The following is a 19,537-nucleotide window of genomic DNA, read 5'->3' on the forward strand; positions in this document are numbered from 1 at the left end:
AAAGATTAAGCATTGAAATTGTAATGGATTAGTGATTAAACTCTCACATTTGATTTAAAAGGCTATGCAATCGAATCTTAATAGCTACACATTGTGAATTCAGATTATAAACATGTGTATTGTAAGTTTTAGAAGAGTGACACGTGGCACTGTTCCTCTGATATGAACGTCTTTTAATATATTTATATAGATAACACGCTTTGACTTTTATATTATTCACACATCACTTTCATTTGACCGTGTTTTGTAATTTTTATGTAAGCAAAAAACGTAGTCATGTGGGATCTATTTAAATTCGTCTCGATACATACCATTGCTATTTAGCTGAATATATGTACACATGGTCTTGCTGCTCCAAAAGATCAATAATCAGTTGACTTTAAACATACTTTAAACACACATGGACTAGTGCATAAAAGTTTAATAGATAAATTTCAGTATCTTAGTCGTATGCATAAATCATACTAATATTAGTAATATATGTTGATTCCAAATTTGTTAAATCATGCATAACTCCCTGAAAAAGTCTATGCTCTTCATATATATATATAAATAGATATAGTCCTCATTCATAGAAATCACAACAGACTTCTAAAAATTACTTGTCTAATTCCCACCTCGTCACCTTCTTCAAACAAACCAAAAAAGGTGCACAATCAACACTTGCTTTTCTAATATATTCTCATTCTCTATACCTAATACATATGTAATGATAATGAACTGTTTTGTTTACATCTGCAGGATCAAGTGATGGTGCAAATCGAGCAATACGGACCTTATGGTTCTCAATTGCCAGAAACCTTCCGTATGCAACTTGCAGAAGGTGAACATATCTCAGGATGCTCAGTAAGGCATGGATACATTGTCGATGCGATTGCGTTCGTGGTAACTAAGCATGACGGAAGTACCTACACGGTACAGTTTGGTGGTAATGGTGGTGATGAAACAGACGTAAACTTACTCCTTCAAGACTTCATGTTTCGTTAAATCTACATGGTTTATTTTGCATTCCCGTCTTAATTCTAACATTTACCACCATCTCGCTTTCCCTAAATACATGTAACAGATTAAACTCGTAGCTGGCGAATACTTGACAAGATTAAGTGGTACCTACGGGAACTATGCAGATCAGAACAATGAAGTCCTTATTGGCAAACTCAAGATACACACCAATTTAAATCCCGCGGGATATGGACCATATGGACAAGGAAGGGATCTTATAGATGCTCAAACTTTTCATTCTCCTGACCTAACTGATGGCCCAATTGTCGGGATTTTCGGAAGGAACAATAACTATCTCGACTCGATTGGAATTTTCGTTAGGACTGTAAGATGATTTTCTATTCTAAAATTGTGTTTCATTCCCTTATTAAATTGTATTGATTACAATAATCATTTTGACTATTGGCTAATGTATATTGGTTTCATGTCAAATTCAGGAGTTTCCAAGTGCTTGAAAGTCTAGCTATCAGCCAAACTGCAATGATCATGTGCAACATATGAATAAATCTTGGTGTTTCCACGAGGATATGTGCTCATGCACTACGAACTTATTTGATTTTTGTAAGCCACGCACGATCGTGTACTTTTAGTGGCATGTTTCATTTCTAATAAACTTATTGAGTGATGTATTGTTAATTTTCTTGTTTTTCTTATGTGGTGTTAAATTATGCTATATAATAAATGTGTTATAACTTGTTAATCTTGGCTCGTTACATAGTCTTTTGGTCTCTAATTTATCTACTTTTAGTTAAATATCAAAACAATCTTGTTGGCTACTAGGGTTTGGCGGCCATCCTTCATTCTATTCCAAACAAGAGGGATTCTTAATCTCCCCCTACTTCCAAGTCATTTCAGTTTACCTTCAAATAAAAAAGAAAAAAAACTTGTCAGTTTAAATCTTTGCACATTAGTATCTTTGATCTCTAATATCTAAAAGTTGATAATACGGGGATTATTAGCATCACAACAACACATGATTACATTCTCTAATTAATGAACATCTTAAAAGCCCAAATTCAGAAGTTATAGTCAAATTCCATCATTATAATGGATACTCTTCTGTTAATCAAAAGTAATATTCTAACAAGCTATGCCCACTTTAAAATACTTAGATTATCGAAAAATCTAATATATTCAAAAATAGACTTTTGAGGCAACACTGGTTTGCCTCTGAAAAAAATATGTAGCCTCTATACTTTTTGAAACAAATTAGTGGTTGTCGCTAATAAGTCCGTCGATAATAGATGATTGGCTATAAATGCTCCTTTTTGAAGCAATATACCGTGTTGCTTCTAAAAGTCTCCACATTTAGAAGCAATCACATATTCTTGCCTCAAAATATTATAAGAGGCAATCTAAAAAAAATTTTCTAAAAATTACAATATTTAGGGACAACCATATAATTTTAACGCAACATATAATTAGAGGCAATATCTTATTTTTCAAATAATGTATTTAGAAGCAATGTGAGATTGTTATGAAAGGTAGTTAGATGCACCAAAAATAGATTATTCTTTTATACATTTACAAGCACGATCACCTATGAGAAGTAATGGAGATAAATTTGCAAAAGTAAAGCAAATTTTATATGGAAATCGAAGAGTTAATGCGAACAAAATTGTTCTATATTCTCAACTAAATAAAACACCCTAAGCCTTGCAACAACCTGCAAGCCCCAAAGTAACAAAAATCACAAAAATAAAAAGCTACCAAAATCAAACCAAGTCAACATTGATCTAAAATAATAGCTTAAATGCCAAACGACATAGCAACTAAGTTCAGATCAACGGGAGCAGACTAATCAACACCAACGATTAATACAAACAGTAGCACAACCATGAGCTGAACAAAACAGCACCACAACATAGTAGAACAGCAGATTAGGAATCAATAGATCAATAGCAGCCAATGTCATACTCCCTCTGTTTTTTTTTATCGTTCTCACTTAGAATCTTGACACTACTCATACTTAGAGAGAATCTTCTCAATTTTTTCCAATTTATAAGAAAATATATAGTCATGTGGGATCTTGTTTGATACGTCTCAATTAGTACATTATTAATGTTCAATCGTTATAATTTTTACTAATATATGATGAAAGATATTTAAGTTCAAAAATGTGCATTAGGAGATGTGCACAAGAAAGTGAGAAAGATAAAAAAAACGGAGGGAGTACTACTCTTCATTTGTTTGCATTTCCTTCACTTTGATCCTTGTTTTCATCCTCATCCTCATTCACCCACCATTTCATAATTAAAACTAGTTATTAGGCCCGGGCTATGCCCCGGGTAAGAAAAATTTTCATTTATTAATATAACACTTTATGATAAGAACACTAAATACAACTTAGTCTAGTGGTTAAGACTTTAGTATATTTACAATAATTTACTTGAGGTCTAGGGATCAAATCCTATACCATGCAATTTCTAAATTTTTTTAATGTACATGGATTACATGAACTAATACCCTAGGGAGAGTGCCACGTGGCACATAGACGTTCTTTCGCACGCCTTTTAATATATTAGTATAGATGTAGTATTAATAATAAATGAGATGTTTAATTAAATTTAAAATATAATTAAGATATAATAACTTAAACAAATTACCTCATCCATATAGAATAGAAAAAATAGAAAAAAAAAAACTAATTTAGCACATAAGTGAAAAATCATATATATAAACAACACTACACGTGATAATCAACTACCACTTCAAACAACTACCAAATGATAATTATATAAAGAAAAATAAAATAGCACATAAGTAATAATCATATATAAATACATAAAATATCTAGAGGTCGGAATAATATCTTGCTAGAAAAAAATCTCCTTATATATCTACAAGGTTAAATTGAGTATGTTGGAGAATATTCTTGGTGGTTACCTAGGAAAATCAAGAAAATGTTCTTGTTGGTCTTCTAGACAAATCAACAAAAAATGTTGGATCATTGTTTTTTTGTCCTCATCCTCGAAAAAGTCCATTTGTGAAACAAGAGAAAATTCCACCAAATAAGTAACTGTTCCAGTTACCAACAACCTTTCGGGCCACCTATTTACACAATACAATGCAAATTTTCACAGCATGCAAACTCAACGGTATCATGAAAAATATAGATATACCTCAAGTATCAACAGTCGATTCAAAGAGAAGATGCTTCATACAAAGACTTATATTGCGGCAAGATTAAATTTAGTAAACCTTCACTAGCAAATTCTATCATATTATTGGAAGAATCCTATACTATATACTATCTTTTGTTTATGGATCATGCCCATAACATTTTACCCGAGACATTTGGGTGGAGCTCACAAAGATATGACAATAGAGGACCTATTCTCCTAATGTCTTAATAGGTTGGTGGTGGTTGCTGTAGTTTAGGAGGGTAACAGGGCTTGTGGTGTTTGATGAGTTAAAGGGAAGATGATAGTCAAACATAGGAGATGACAGGTTGTGTGGAGCTCAGATGTGGTGGAGGAAATCTATCATTTGGATCATGCCCAAGTTGAATACCAAACAGTTGAATTTGGTCAAACCTATCATTTGAACGAAATCGGCATGCCAAAATGTCCATTAATCAAAGTTGTTTTGGATCCAAGGCTATTGCAAAGTGGCACATAATGATACCCGAGTTAGTAGGAATTTTTCATTATCCAATGCTATCACAAAATCATGCTACCCCTAACCTGAAATCCTGGCTACGCCCCTGTGGAGGATAGATTCAAAGTGTAGTGTTAGTTGGTTAAGGTGAGGTGTGTGTGGTGTAGACACCTACATTTGATCTCCTGTCCCGACGAGTAACGCAATGATGACCGTCACTTTTATATGCAAGATCAACGCTAGTTACTATGAAACTCCAAAAAAAATTGAAAAAAATGAAAACGAAAATGGAAACACTAAGATAAACTGAAAACAGAAAGATAAATAAATGGAGAATCTCGTATTCACAAAATCAAAAACATAATTAGTCATCGCTAATTAATGGTTGCCTCTTAATGTAGAGCTTTTTAGAAGCAACAAGTTATCTTGCTTCAAAAAGGGATTTTAGAGGCAACCATTAATTAGCGATGTAATAATTAGAAGCAGCAAGTTACCTGACCTCAAAAAGGGCCTTTTAGAGGCAACCATTAATTAGCAACGTACTAATTAAAGGCAACCAGTATTTGTTTCAAAAAGTAATTAGAGGCAACATCTTTATTTTAAGAGGCAAATCTATGTTGCCTCTATAGACGATTTTTCTTGTCGTGATGGTACCTTTGTTTCCTACCTAAATCATTATATGACTCTTTTTTACAATAATGTCACATAATTTTTCTATTATATACTCTCTCTGTTTCCTAATAAAGATCTTCCTTGTTACTGTTACTACAGATACCAATGAGAATCAATTTGTGTGGGGTGTGGGGTGGGTAAAGTAGGAGAGTGAAAGGGGTTAAAATAAATAAACAAATAAAAAGGGGTTAAAGTAGGAGAGAGAAAGGGGGTAAAATTGAATTAATAATGTAATGGTGGATCATATGATAGCGACATGAGAGGGTAAAAGGGGGGAAAAATTCCAAATAAGGAATAAAGTAAGAGAGGAAAGATCTTTTGAAAACGCACTTAAACGGAAGAGGGAAGATATTTAGGAAACAAATTAAAGGGAGTATCTAATGTGTAAATCAATATGAGATTATATTCACATTTATGCATGGTATTTGTAGTATTTACTTGGTTTTCACTTACATATACCAGTTTTAAAACTTCTAATTTTTTTTCTTTATCACATATCCCATTTTTTCGTGTTCTTTTTTTCAGAAATCAAATCATTAATTTTTCTAAATAAAAACTTTTGTAGACTATTTGATCTATATCAGATCCATTTACATATTCAATTTCATTATATGATGCTTATGCACTTAGCTTATAATAAGACTTGCTTTTTCTGCATGCTATGCGTGCTGTGACATTTTAGGCATAATTATTACTCGGTATTAAAAGAAATGATAAATAAACTTATGAAAGTATGTATCTGCGTTCACCTTCATTTGGTGAGTAAGAAGTATTTAAATACTTATAAATAGTATCTAAAAACAAATTTAAAGTAACTATACGTGATAAAATTGCATATCCAAGTAGTTAAAAACTGGATTATTTTTGGAGTTTGTATTTGTGATTAATTTTGTATATGAGTTATCTTTGTAACGAGAATGCTATATTTTTTTTACTGTCTGTGGTATTAATTTTTGGTAAGTTTTTTATTACGAATTTTTAAGTTGATTGGATCTAAATTTAATTTGATTTAATCTTTTTTATTGACAAGTTTATGTGATTGACAATTATATGAGAGGATTGGGTTTAATAGAGATTTGCTTGACTTTTTTTGGTAAGTTTATGTGTAATTATTTTATATTGTGGAGGGATGAATATGTAAATTCAAAGGGGGACACCATTGCTCCCTCCTTGGCTTATATAATAGAGATGATGTCTTTTTTTCTTCTTTTTTCTCTCCTGACACGTAATAGGTGTCCTTTTTTTTTTTGCTCTCTCCATCTCTTTTCTCTCCAGAATTCGTGTACCATACCTCTAGGTTACAGAAGATGTATTATCTAAGATAATATTCCAAGGTGTGAAGATTATCAACACACAAATAATAATAATAATAATAATAATAATAATAATAACAATAATTTGAATAATAATAATAATAATAATAATAATAATAATAATAATAATAATAATATAATAATAATAATAATAATAATAATAATAATATAATAATAATAATAATAATAATAATAATAATAATAATAATAATAATAATAATAATAATAATAATAATAATAAGGCAATATATGTTGCTCTTGGACTTTATTTAGTAGTATGGTATGTATATCAATAATAAATTTAAGTCACCTCAAAATTTCCATGAAAGTGGAGTGTTATGTGTGGACTTTTGTCTTTTGGTAGCTAGATGTATTGTCTTAGTTTTTGCATAATCTCTTATAACTTGTTTGATATCACATAGAAAAAGAGGTGAAAATAATCTATGTACTTAACTAAAACAATTATCATAATGTCACATGTCCCGAACATGTGATAAGTGTCACATGGTTAATATTAAATAAATGCTGCCACCTAATATTCATGTCATTAAGGTGCAGTATAAAGTAATAATAGAAAACTTTAAAAACTAACTATATTGATAAATGTATTTTATGCACACTTTTAGCGATCATTAGAATCGCATTGCTTATAGAATTACGGAATGTGAGGTGCATATTAAGACATTATTGCATAAATTGTCTTCCTTTTATCTTGCAGTATTGTTTGAAAATGAGAAATTTCTGGATATCACAATGATATAAGTTCAAAGGAATGAAGCATTATGATTCGATTATGATCATTACTTTCCTCACAAAGTTATCCACAAAAGTTTAGGTACGTTATCCAAGTTAAAACTTTGACTTGCTAAACCCTATGCACCCAAGTACGAATCAAAAAAATTGCTATGCCACCCAAGCGAAAAAAAAACTTGCTAAGCCACTTTGAGAGGAGAGTGAATTCACTCTCTGGATATTTATTATATTTTTTTTATCTATTTTTAAAAATCTCAAAATGAAAAATCATTGAATATCATGATAATTTATTTACATTCTCTTCCCAAAGAATATATATTTGACCACTTTTTGTTGTAAATATAGAAATTCATACTAAAAAAGAGTAATATGACGAATGTAAACATGTGTAAATAGTGACAAAGTCAAACTGCCACAATTGGTTTTTAAATTAAAGAAGTATATTAAATGTTGTACGTCGCACCATGTAAGATACTTCATCTATTTAAATATATTTGACACACTTTCGAGAACACTTGACAGCGCATAACTTTAACTATTAATAACTCTAAATACCTAAATGTAAAAATTGTGAAAAGTTGATATTATAAAAGTATATATCAAGACGAATCTAAATAGATCATACTTGACTATATTTTTCCTTACGTAAAAACTACAAAATACAGCCAAATAAAAGTGTGTGAATAGTGCAAATTTCAAAAACATCAGCTATTTTAAAACAAGAAATAAGTATAATGTTATTAAAGATGTCAGATAAGAAAACATAAAGGTACACATATTATTGGAATATAAAGTTGATTTTTCAATTTGAATGATAATAAAAACTGAAACTACACAAATATATTAAAAGGTGTGCGTGACAATGTATACACGCCACATGGCACCTCTGTTACTTCACTAGAGTTGTTCAATATGCACATAAGTCATGTCAATCAACAAAAGTAAAATTATACGCCACGTGGAACTTCTATTACTCCATTAGAATTGTTCGATGTGCACATATAAGTCATGTCAATTAACAAAAGTAAAATTAGGTTGCAACAAAATTTGAACCCATGAGCTCTTGCTATTATACATGACACAATTACCATCTCAACCAACTTTTAATCATGCTTTAAGTGTTTACATTATTATATTTGTACCTTTTAAATATTGAGTTTTACTTAATATATTTTAATACGAATGAAAAAAAATGCACATGAAGTTTGGAAAACAAAACTAATCCGGGACAACATCCGAGCCCAAATATTAGTTAACTATTCATATAAATATATAATCATATGTCGTGTCTTGTTTCATCGTTTTACCAGCTTTATCCTGGGGAATTAATTAGACGGCTAAAGACCGCCTTATAGATACCAACTAAGCAAGAAGTGCAGATGTAATCTCTTATTAGTCTCCTCCCTTGTAATATTATGTAAGACTTGAGATTTAGCCTTTTTTTTAAGTATGTAATTATCACCAAAGAATAGCGTTTCCTTAATACGACTTTGAACAACGTCTTTCTTTAGCACCTCAAACAATGATACGAATGCAACTACGGCTGACCTTCTTAGAATAATCCAACTAATTGACTAACTAATAAGAATAATCTAGAGTATTAGATAATTAACAAGTCGAGTCCGAGTTTTGGGTTGTGTATATAGAAGCATATATTAGTGGTGAAAAGTTGCGTATAAGTAAGCATATCAATATTTTTTTTAAAATTTTAATCATAAGAGATAATTAATAATTACTAATTTTTTTAAGGATAAATTTTAATAATTATTCTATCATAATTAATTTTCAGGGATAATATTTATGTTAGGTGTAATATTTATGTTATTACTTATCAATTTTTAGTTAAATAAGGTTAAATAAGTTTCAATCAGGTTCAATAAGGTCTAATAAGATCCAATCAGGTCCAATATATAAGGTTTAATAAGTGTCAATCAAGTCAATAAGTTCCAATCATATCCAATAAGTTCCAATTAAGTCCGATAAGTTGAATCAAGTCCAATACGTTCAGTTCAGTTCAGATAAGTTCAGTTCAGTTCAGCGTTATTTAGGTGAAGAGAACGCACCCTTAGTCTCCTCCCTTGTAATATTATTGTAAGACTTGAGATTTAGCCTTTTGTTTAAGTATGTAACTAGTTTGTAGGCTCGGGCTATGTCCCAAGTACTTATAGTATTCATTATTAGTAATTTACTTTAAAATGATATCATCAAATATCATTTGGTTTAATGGTAAGGAAGTTATTATATGAACTTGAAGGTCATAGGATCAAATCCTATACAATGCATTTACTATAATTTTTTTTGTATATGGGTCATGTGAAGTAAAACAACCTAAGGGATAGCGCCACGTGGCTCCATTCCTTTGTTTGTTAAGAACATCTTTTTATATATCAATACAAAAAGTTTTTTCACCAATTACAACTGACAAATCACGAAATTCCCCATATACCCTCAATGTTGTAGATATTCGCCTTATACCCCTTAGTTTTCAAAAATGTATACCATATACCCTTTTTCTAACGAGCGTTAAGTCGTAGTGGAGGGGAATGTTAGAGGATGGGGGCTGGTGGAGCGGAGGGGGAGGGGGTGGGTTAGGTTTAGGTTTAGGGATTAGGTTTAGGGTTTATATTAGATTTTAGGAATTTGATTAGGATTTAGATTTTAGGGTTAGGGGTTAATAATGGCAAAATCATAAATAATAACAACGGCAAGTTAACGGGCGTTAGGAAAAGGACATATGGTGCACAATTGAAAACTCATGAATATATGGTGAATATCTGAAAAATTGAGGATATATGGTAAATTTCGTAATTCGTCAGAAGTATTTCGTGAAAAATATCGTTATATAAATTATCACTAAAGAAATTAGTGTTTCTTTAATACGATTTGAACAAAGTCTTTCTTTAGCACCTCAAGCTTTCTCTTTTTTATTTGTTGGTGAATGGAAGAAAAGTTCAATTTATTATTGTTTATAGATGTAAATTATTATAGGAGAAGTTAAGTTTTCTTCATTATGACTTAGCATCAAAGTCTCTTCTTTATATGGTTCGATTCGATATACAATATATAGATAATTCTTCATTAATATATTATGTAGTAACTCTTTTCTTAAATATGTAATCACTTTGGAAGACTAACGCATTAATGAAAAAATTGGTTACATACATTTTAATCAAATTAAATTAGGAAAATTAACATGAATAATCTTAATTATTGCTGACGTTCTTAAATAATCCGAACAATCGATTAACTTATAATAATCTAATAAACTATTGGTACATGTTAAAAAGGTAAATAGGTCAATGTGTCAGCTTCTCATGATATGTTTGCCTTTTCGTTTTTTGATTTTCTTTTATTCACTATTCCCTCACCCCCCTTCTCTTCTTCCTAATTCCTTTTTCTTGTTTCTACCTAGCTTAAAGTTATGTACTTGTAATCCTTTTTTTCATCTTTAGCTCAAAATTTGCTGGACACTAACGAAAAGTTGGCGACGTTGTAGTTCAAGCACTACAAATTGTAGTCTTCATCTTGGCGATGTTTGCTCCAATCCAATTAACTTTGGAGGAAATGTGTTGCTCTTTAGTTTTTACTAATTTGGGGAAGTCTAAGCTTAATATGACTAAGATTTTACTTGGGGAACATCAATATAATTTAGGGGGTGGGCAGTGTAGTAACTGCGGTTACGGCAGGTTAGGATGAAAAAAGGGACGGAAAAGGCTCTATAGAACTAAAAGATATTTACTTATCCGGAAGGTTTTATGTAGGGGTATTAATGAGCCTAGTTGATGGATTTGGGGTCCATTTTTACAGAGATAACTGGGAATTAGTTGGTGATGAGGTTACTGCTGCAATATTGGATTTCTTCACTCATAAGAAGTTACTCAAGGAGCAAAATTCTACAGTGATTACTCTCATTCCTAAGAGTAAATGCCCTACCACTGTAAGTGATTTCAGGCCTATCTCATGCTGCAATGTTCTGTATAAATGTATCACTAAAATCCTTTGCAATAGATTGAGAAGGATACTTCCTGACCTCATTGCTGAGAATCAGGGAGGGTTTGTTCATGGAAGATATATTGTGCACAACATTATGGTTGTGCAAGATATGGTTAAACATTATGGTAGGAAATCAGCTCAGCCTAGTTGTTTGATCAAGCTTGATCTTCAGAAAGCATATGATACTGTTGATTGGCTGTTTTTACATGAAATGCTCATTCACTTAGGTTTTCCTAATCATTTCATAGAGTTGATTATGGAATGTGTTACAACTCCTAAGTTTTCCTTGATGATCAATGGAGCCATGAAAGGTTATTTTAGCTCTACAAGAGGGCTAAGGCAGGGAGACCCAATGTCTCCTCTTCTCTTTGTCATATGTATGGAATATTTGTCTAGGGTGCTGGGGAAGATGAGTCAATTGGAGCAATTTCATTTTCACCCTAAGTGTCAACACCTCAAGCTCACTCATCTCTGCTTTGCAGATGATCTTATTCTATGTAGTAAAGGGGATTTCCCATCAGTATATCTATTATTGCAAGCTTTCAAACTTTTCTCTGACACATCTGGTTTGAAAGCCAATGTGGGGAAGTCTGAATTTTACTGTTGTGCTATGAATGAAGAGGAGATTCAAAGGATTACTCATGTGTCAGGGCTGCAAAGAAGTCATCTCCCATTCAGATATTTGGGAGTTCCCATATGTTCAAAAAAGATTTCTAATAGCCAATGTGAAATCTTAGTTGAGAAGATGGCAGCTAGGATCAAGATGTGGAGCTCAAGACATCTTTCCTATATAGCAAGAGTACAGTTGATAAATTCAGTTCTTATGAGCTTGCATGTATATTGGGCTCAGGTGTTTGTGCTTCCAAAACAATTTCTACATAGTATTGAAAGAATATGTAGAGCTTTCCTTTGGTCTGGGAACATCTATACAACCAAATCCGGTTACATTGCTTGGGAAAAAACTTGTAGAAGCAAAGCACATGGTGGACTTGGTTTTAGAAATATTCATGTTTGGAATATAGCTAGTATGGGGAAATATGTTTGGAGTGTGGCACAACATGCTGAGAATCTCTGGGTGAAATGGATTCAAGCAGTGTACCTGATGGATGCTGATTGGTGGAATTACTCTCCAAGAGCTAGTGGCAGCTGGTATTGGAGACAAATATGTGCAACAAAACACACATTACAGCAGTTTTTCAGTAGAGAAGAGTTTTACTCAATGAGTGAGTACTCTACAAAAAAAATATACCACAAGATGATGGAGCAACAAGAGCTGGAACATGTTCATTGGGATCACATGGTTTGGAATAGAATCAACACTCCAAAGCACAGGTTTATAGCCTGGCTTGCTATACAGAACAGACTGAGCACAAAGGAAAAGCTAGCTCAATTTGGTGTTTGCAGCTTAAACACATGCAGCATATGTGGCATTGAAGTTGAGTCTCATGCTCACTTATTTTTTCAGTGTGATTTCAGTAGAAGGCTGCTGAGTGATGTTAAGCAATGGATGGGAATTACTAATAGATCTTATGATCTAGTTCATCTGCAGCAATGGATTCATCATAGTCAGAGGACCAAATTCAAGAGGAATGTGTGGTATGCTAGTCTAGCTGCTGCAATTTACTTCACATGGCAATGCAGGAACAGAGCTTACTGGGATCAATCTGTTCCAAATCCTAGGCATGTTTTTCTAAGTCTCAAACAAACTGTTCAGTAGAGAATTGTTGCTGTTATGCCTCAAAATGTTCCTAGAATTGATCAAAATTGGTTTGTAAGTTTGTAATGGATTGACTTTGTTAATTCTCTAGTCTTAGGGGTCCAACCTAGTTGGTTTGCTTGGGCTAGAGAATTTTGGTTGTATGGTGTTTGAGCTTTAATAATATTACACTTACTTATCAAAAAAAAAAAAAAAAAAAATGAGCCTAGTTGGCTCTATGCAAACTCGGCTCGAAATTTTCTAGAGCCGACATAGTAGAGTTCAATTCGAAAAGTCTATGAGTAGACTCCGAATATGTTTTAGGTATATTATTTTCAATATATATTATAGAAATTAAATTAAAAGTTATACTTAAATTGTGCATTATACTTATGAAAAACATAAAGTGACTAGTCTAACCATATTTATAGAATATATGACGTAATATAATTTTTTAACTCAAGTTGAGTTTTAACATAAATTGAACTAGAAATTTATTTCAGCTCGAGAGTAAGCTCGAGAGTAGGCTAGAGTTCGAGTAAAAGTTTTACGATCCGAGCTGAGGAACCCCAGGCTTGGGTCTTGGTTCGTCTCGTTAACACTCCTAGTTCTATGTAAGGATGTACTATTTTGGGAAGGGGTAGGGTTAGGGATGTTAATGAGCCTAGATAGTTTTTCAGTGCCGACAATAAATACTAATGTTCGATCCGAGAAGTTACTAAGTTCGATCTATGTTTTAACTATATTACTTTTCATATTATAAAATTTAAATAAAAAGTCATAATTAAAATTTTCACAATACTTGTGGAAAGCTCAAATGAAGTAGCTTAAACCCAATTATATGTAAAAGAAATGTGGGGCTAAAGAAAGACTTTGTTCAAAGTCGTATTAAAGAAATAAAAAGTTCTTTGGTGATAATCTATACAAATATATTAAAAGGCGTGCATAAATAAGAAAATGTGCCACGTGGCGCTCTCCCTAGAGAGTTTTAGTTAATGTAATCCATGTACAACAAAAAATTAGAAATTGCATAGTATAGGGTTTGATCTCAAGACCTCAAGTACATATACTAAAGTCTTAAGCACTAGCCTAAGTTGTATTTAGTATTATTATCATAAAGTATTATATTAATAAATGAAAATTTTCTTACCCGAGGTATAATCCGGAACCTAATAACTAATTACGTACTTTAAAAAAGGCTAAATTTCAAGTCTTAGAATAATATTACAAGGGAGGAGACTTGTTGCTTAGTTGGTATTTATAAGGTATTTATAAAGTTCTTTGGTGATAAAGCTCATGACACGACATATCAATAGTTTTTATTTTTTTGACAAGAGACATATCAATAGTTAATTCGTTTTTATTAACATTCAAACTGAAAAATCATCTTTATATTCCAATAATAACTATACATTTATGTTCTCTTACCTGACATCTCTATAACATTATATTACTTCTTGGATTATATTTTCCTGTTTCAAAATAAACTAGTATTATGGCTCGGGCGATACCACGAGTTAGTTACAATTGTCAATTACATTATTATTCATAAATTCATAATTGATTCTATTAGCTTTCCGTCATATTTAGTCTTATGCGAAATTTGGACATTATGACACGATAAGTTGTTCAAAAAAACTTCTTAGAAAATAGGGATAAAAATAACAATTTCAATGGAACTTAGGTAAGAGAATATTATTACTTAATAAAAAGGTTAAAGATCAAAAAATTTGTCTATTTATTTTAATAATTACATATAATTATAAGACTTTATTATGTTTTACTTTAAAAGATTAAGCATTGAAATTGTAATGGATTAGTGATTAAACTCTCACATTTGATTTAAAAGGCTATGCAATCGAATCTTAATAGCTACACATTTTTTATTCAGATTATAAACATGTGTATTGTAAGTTTTAGAAGAGTGACACGTGGCACTGTTCCTCTGATATGAACGTCTTTTAATATATTTATGTAGATAACACGCTTTGACTTTTATATTATTCACACATCACTTTCATTTGACCGTGTTTTGTAATTTTTATGTAATCAAAAAACGTAGTCATGTGGGATCTATTTAAATTCGTGTCGATACATACCATTGCTATTTAGCTGAATATATGTACACATGGTCATGCTGCTCCAAAAGATCAATAATCAGTTGACTTTAAACATACTTTAAACACACATGGACTAGTGCATAAAAGTTTAATAGATAAATTTCAGTATCTTAGTCGTATGCATAAATCATACTAATATTAGTAATATATGTTGATTCCAAATTTGTTAAATCATGCATAACTCCTGAAAAAGTCTATGCTCTTCATATATATATATAAATAGATATAGTCCTCATTCATAGAAATCACAACAGACTTCTAAAATTACTTGTCTAATTCCCACCTCGTCACCTTCTTCAAACAAACCAAAAAAGGTGCACAATCAACACTTGCTTTTCTAATATATTCTCATTCTCTATACCTAATACATATGTAATGATAATGAACTGTTTTGTTTACATCTGCAGGATCAAGTGATGGTGCAAATCGAGCAATACGGACCTTATGGTTCTCAATTGCCAGAAACCTTCCGTATGCAACTTGCAGAAGGTGAACATATCTCAGGATGCTCAGTAAGGCATGGATACATTGTCGATGCGATTGCGTTCGTGGTAACTAAGCATGACGGAAGTACCTACACGGTACAGTTTGGTGGTAATGGTGGTGATGAAACAGACGTAAACTTACTCCTTCAAGACTTCATGTTTCGTTAAATCTACATGGTTTATTTTGCATTCCCGTCTTAATTCTAACATTTACCACCATCTCGCTTTCCCTAAATACATGTAAACAGATTAAACTCGTAGCTGGCGAATACTTGACAAGATTAAGTGGTACCTACGGGAACTATGCAGATCAGAACAATGAAGTCCTTATTGGCAAACTCAAGATACACACCAATTTAAATCCCGCGGGATATGGACCATATGGACAAGGAAGGGATCTTATAGATGCTCAAACTTTTCATTCTCCTGACCTAACTGATGGCCCAATTGTCGGGATTTTCGGAAGGAACAATAACTATCTCGACTCGATTGGAATTTTCGTTAGGACTGTAAGATGATTTTCTATTCTAAAATTGTGTTTCATTCCCTCATTAAATTGTATTGATTACAATAATCATTTTGACTATTGGCTAATGTATATTGGTTTCATGTCAAATTCAGGAGTTTCCAAGTGCTTGAAAGTCTAGCTATCAGCCAAACTGCAATGATCATGTGCAACATATGAATAAATCTTGGTGTTTTCACGAGGATATGTGCTCATGCACTACGAACTTATTTGATTTTTGTAAGCCACGCACGATCGTGTACTTTTAGTGGCATGTTTCATTTCTAATAAACTTATTGAGTGATGTATTGTTAATTTTCTTGTTTTTCTTATGTGGTGTTAAATTATGCTATATAATAAAGGTGTTATAACTTGTTAATCTTGGCTCGTTACATAGTCTTTTGGTCTCTAATTTATCTACTTTTAGTTAAATATCAAAACAATCTTGTTGGCCACTAGGGTTTGGCGGCCATCCTTCATTCTATTCCAAACAAGAGGGATTCTTAATCTCCCCCCCTACTTGCAAGTCATTTCATTTTACCTTCAAATAAATAAGAAAAAAAACTTGTCAGTTTAGACCTTTGTACATTAGTATCTTTGATCTCTAATATCTAAAAGTTGATAATACGGGGATTAGCATCACAACAACACTGATTACATTCTCTAATTAATGAACGTCTTAAAAGCCCAAATTCAGAAGTTATAGTCAAATTCCATCATTATAATGGATACTCTTTTGTTAATCAAAAGTAATATTCTAACAAGCTATGCCCACTTTGAATTACTTAGATTATCGAAAAATCTAATATATTCAAAAATAGACTTTTGAGGCAACACTGGTTTGCCTCTAAAACAAATATGTAGCCTCTATACTTTTTGAAACAAATTAGTGGTTGTCGCTAATAAGTCCGTCGATAATAGATGATTGGCTATAAATGCTCCTTTTTGAAACAATATAACGTCTTGCTTCTAAAAGTCTCCACATTTAGAAGCAATCACATATTCTTGCCTCAAAATATTATAAGAGGCAATCTAAAAAATTTTTTCTAAAAATTACAATATTTAGGGACAACTATATAATTTTAACGCAACATATAATTAGAGGCAATATCTTATTTTTCAAATAATGTATTTAGAAGCAATGTGAGATTGTTATGAAAGGTAGTTAGATAAATCAAAAAAAGATTATTCTTTTATACATTTACAAGCACGATCACCTATGAGAAGTAATGGAAATAAATTTGCAAAAGTGAAGCAAAAAATTATATGGAAATCGAAGAGTTAATGCGAACAAAATTGTTCTATATTCTCAACCAAATAAAACACCCTAAGCCTTGCAACAACCTGCAAGCCCCAAAGTAACAAAAATCACAAAAATAAAAGGCTACCAAAATCAAACCAAGTCAACATTGATCTAAAATAATAGATTAAATGCCAAACGACATAGCAACTAAGTTCAGATCAACGGGAGCACAAAGATATGACAATAGAGGACCTATTCTCCTAATGTCTTAATAGGTTAGTGGTGGTTGCTGTAGTTTAGGAGGGTAACAGGGCTTGTCGTGATTGATGAGTTAAAGGGAACATGATGGTCAGACATGGGAGATGACAGGTTGTGTGGAGCTTAGATGTGGTGGAGGATCAAGGGCGGAGCCACTTGATAACAAGGGATAGCATGTGCTATCTCAGTTTTTTTGCAATAAAAAAAAGGAAAATCAAATGAAATTCTAAACCTAATGTTGTCGTTTCCGTTCAATCTCTATCTCAAACTCGTCAGTCGGCATCGGTCACCACGATTCATTTTTGTTGGCCTGTTGCTGAGTCGTCGCGCCAGTGATTTCCGTCTGCCGGGTCTGCTATCTGTGTGACTGCAAATTTTAGCGTGTTGTACTGTTAGTTAATTTTCTTTGTTTCTTTCTCGGAAGCTCTTTCAATTTCTTTTCCATCTAATGATTTAATGATTTGTGAGTTTATGGGTTTATGAATTGTGTGGATTTATGGGTTTGTGAATTAGGAAACTATTGATTTGTGAACTTAAAAATCAAAAGATTGTATTTATGAATTCAAAAACCAAAAGTGTGCATTTGTGAATTGGTAATTTACAGTGATGGTAAATTATAATTTGTTTACTTTGTTATTGAATTCATTTGGTGAATGAGTGAATTATAGTTTGCGAATTTCTTACTAATACACAATTATACATATTTGTTATGTTGTGTTGTTAATCTTTAATGTGAGTAGTGCATTTTCTTTCGTATTCTAACATTGAATTTCAATGAATTATTACGTCACCTTCAAACGTCATAAGAGAATTCCTTTAAAAACAAACTTCTCATATGCATTAATAATAGCTAAAGATATAGGGTACAAGCCTACAACAAAACTTTTGGCTTATGAAATTTTAATAACAAAATCAAAGGCAGAAAATATTAGTCAATTTGCAATTGAGCTTTTGAACCTTCAATAGAGTGAACATTGGAAAAAAAAAAAGGACAGAGAAATAGATCGAATTGGGAAGAGAATGATGAGAAAGATTCAGGAAAATTCAAGTGGCAATAACAGACGAATGAACAAGCTAAGTTGATTCAAAGGTTATTTTTATTTAGAACTTTGAAATTTGTGTTTACAATATATATTTACTAGTTTAGAAATTCTAACAACGGGAAACTTTTAATATGGATATAAAATTAAACCAAATTCAAGTTGAATACCAAACAGTTGAATTTGGTCAAATCTATTATTTGAACGAAATCACCATGCCAAAATGTCCACTAATCAAAGTTGTTTTAGATCCAAGACTATTGCAAAGGGGCACATAATGATACCTGAGTTAGTAGGAATTTTTCACTATCCAATGCTATCGCAAAATCATTCTACCCCTAACCTAAAATCCGGGCTCCGCCCCTATGGGGGATAGATTCAAAGTGTAGTGGAGCATTATAATTCGATTATGATCATTAGGTTCCTCACAAAGTTATCCACAAAAGTTTAGGTACGTCATCCAAGTTAAAATAAACTTTGACTTGCTAAACCTTATGCACCCAAGTACGAATCAAAAAAATTGCTATGCCACCCAAGCGAAAAAAAAACTTGCTAAGCCACTTTGAGAGGAGAGTGAATTCACTCTCTAGATATTTATTATATTTTTTTATCTATTTTTATAAATCTCAAAATAAAAAATCATTAAATATTATGATAATTTATTTACATTATCTTCCCAAAGACAATATATTTAACCACTTTTTGTTGTAAATATAGAAATTCATACTAAAAACGAGTAATATGACCAATGTAAACATGTGTAAATAGTGACAAAGTCAAACTGCCGCAATTGGTTTTTAAATTAAAGAAGTATATTCAATGTTGTGCGTCGCACCAAGTAAGATACTTCCTCTATT

The 19,537-nt window shown here is 31.8% G+C and overlaps 2 protein-coding genes across 2 annotated transcripts; both read left to right on the top strand.

Moving 5' to 3' along the window:
- The first annotated feature begins 590 nt into the window (after window positions 1-590).
- LOC104903736 (protein GOS9-like) lies at window positions 591-1,702 on the top strand. Its single transcript, XM_048637474.2, has 4 exons — window positions 591-648; window positions 742-951; window positions 1,067-1,327; window positions 1,440-1,702. Exons 2-4 carry the CDS (start codon window positions 751-753, stop codon window positions 1,455-1,457), a joined length of 480 nt encoding a protein of 159 aa, XP_048493431.1. The 5' UTR covers window positions 591-648; window positions 742-750; the 3' UTR covers window positions 1,458-1,702.
- Window positions 1,703-15,415: 13,713 nt separating this feature from the next.
- Window positions 15,416-16,518, top strand: LOC125493990 (protein GOS9-like). The gene is made up of 4 exons (XM_048637475.2): window positions 15,416-15,463; window positions 15,557-15,766; window positions 15,883-16,143; window positions 16,256-16,518. Exons 2-4 carry the CDS (start codon window positions 15,566-15,568, stop codon window positions 16,271-16,273), a joined length of 480 nt encoding a protein of 159 aa, XP_048493432.1. The 5' UTR covers window positions 15,416-15,463; window positions 15,557-15,565; the 3' UTR covers window positions 16,274-16,518.
- The last annotated feature ends 3,019 nt before the right edge of the window (window positions 16,519-19,537 follow it).

Source organism: Beta vulgaris, chromosome 6 (assembly GCF_026745355.1).
Source record: "Beta vulgaris subsp. vulgaris cultivar EL10 chromosome 6, EL10.2, whole genome shotgun sequence".
NCBI classification, from domain to species: domain Eukaryota; kingdom Viridiplantae; phylum Streptophyta; class Magnoliopsida; order Caryophyllales; family Amaranthaceae; genus Beta; species Beta vulgaris.

Coding starts and splice junctions, on each gene's coding strand:
- LOC104903736 (XM_048637474.2), top strand. CDS start 751: ATGGTGCAAATCGAGCAATACGGACCTTATGGTTCTCAATTGCCAGAA. Junction 952..1,066: donor ATGGTGGTGATGAAACAGAC/GTAAACTTACTC, acceptor TACATGTAACAG/ATTAAACTCGTAGCTGGCGA.
- LOC125493990 (XM_048637475.2), top strand. CDS start 15,566: ATGGTGCAAATCGAGCAATACGGACCTTATGGTTCTCAATTGCCAGAA. Junction 15,767..15,882: donor ATGGTGGTGATGAAACAGAC/GTAAACTTACTC, acceptor ACATGTAAACAG/ATTAAACTCGTAGCTGGCGA.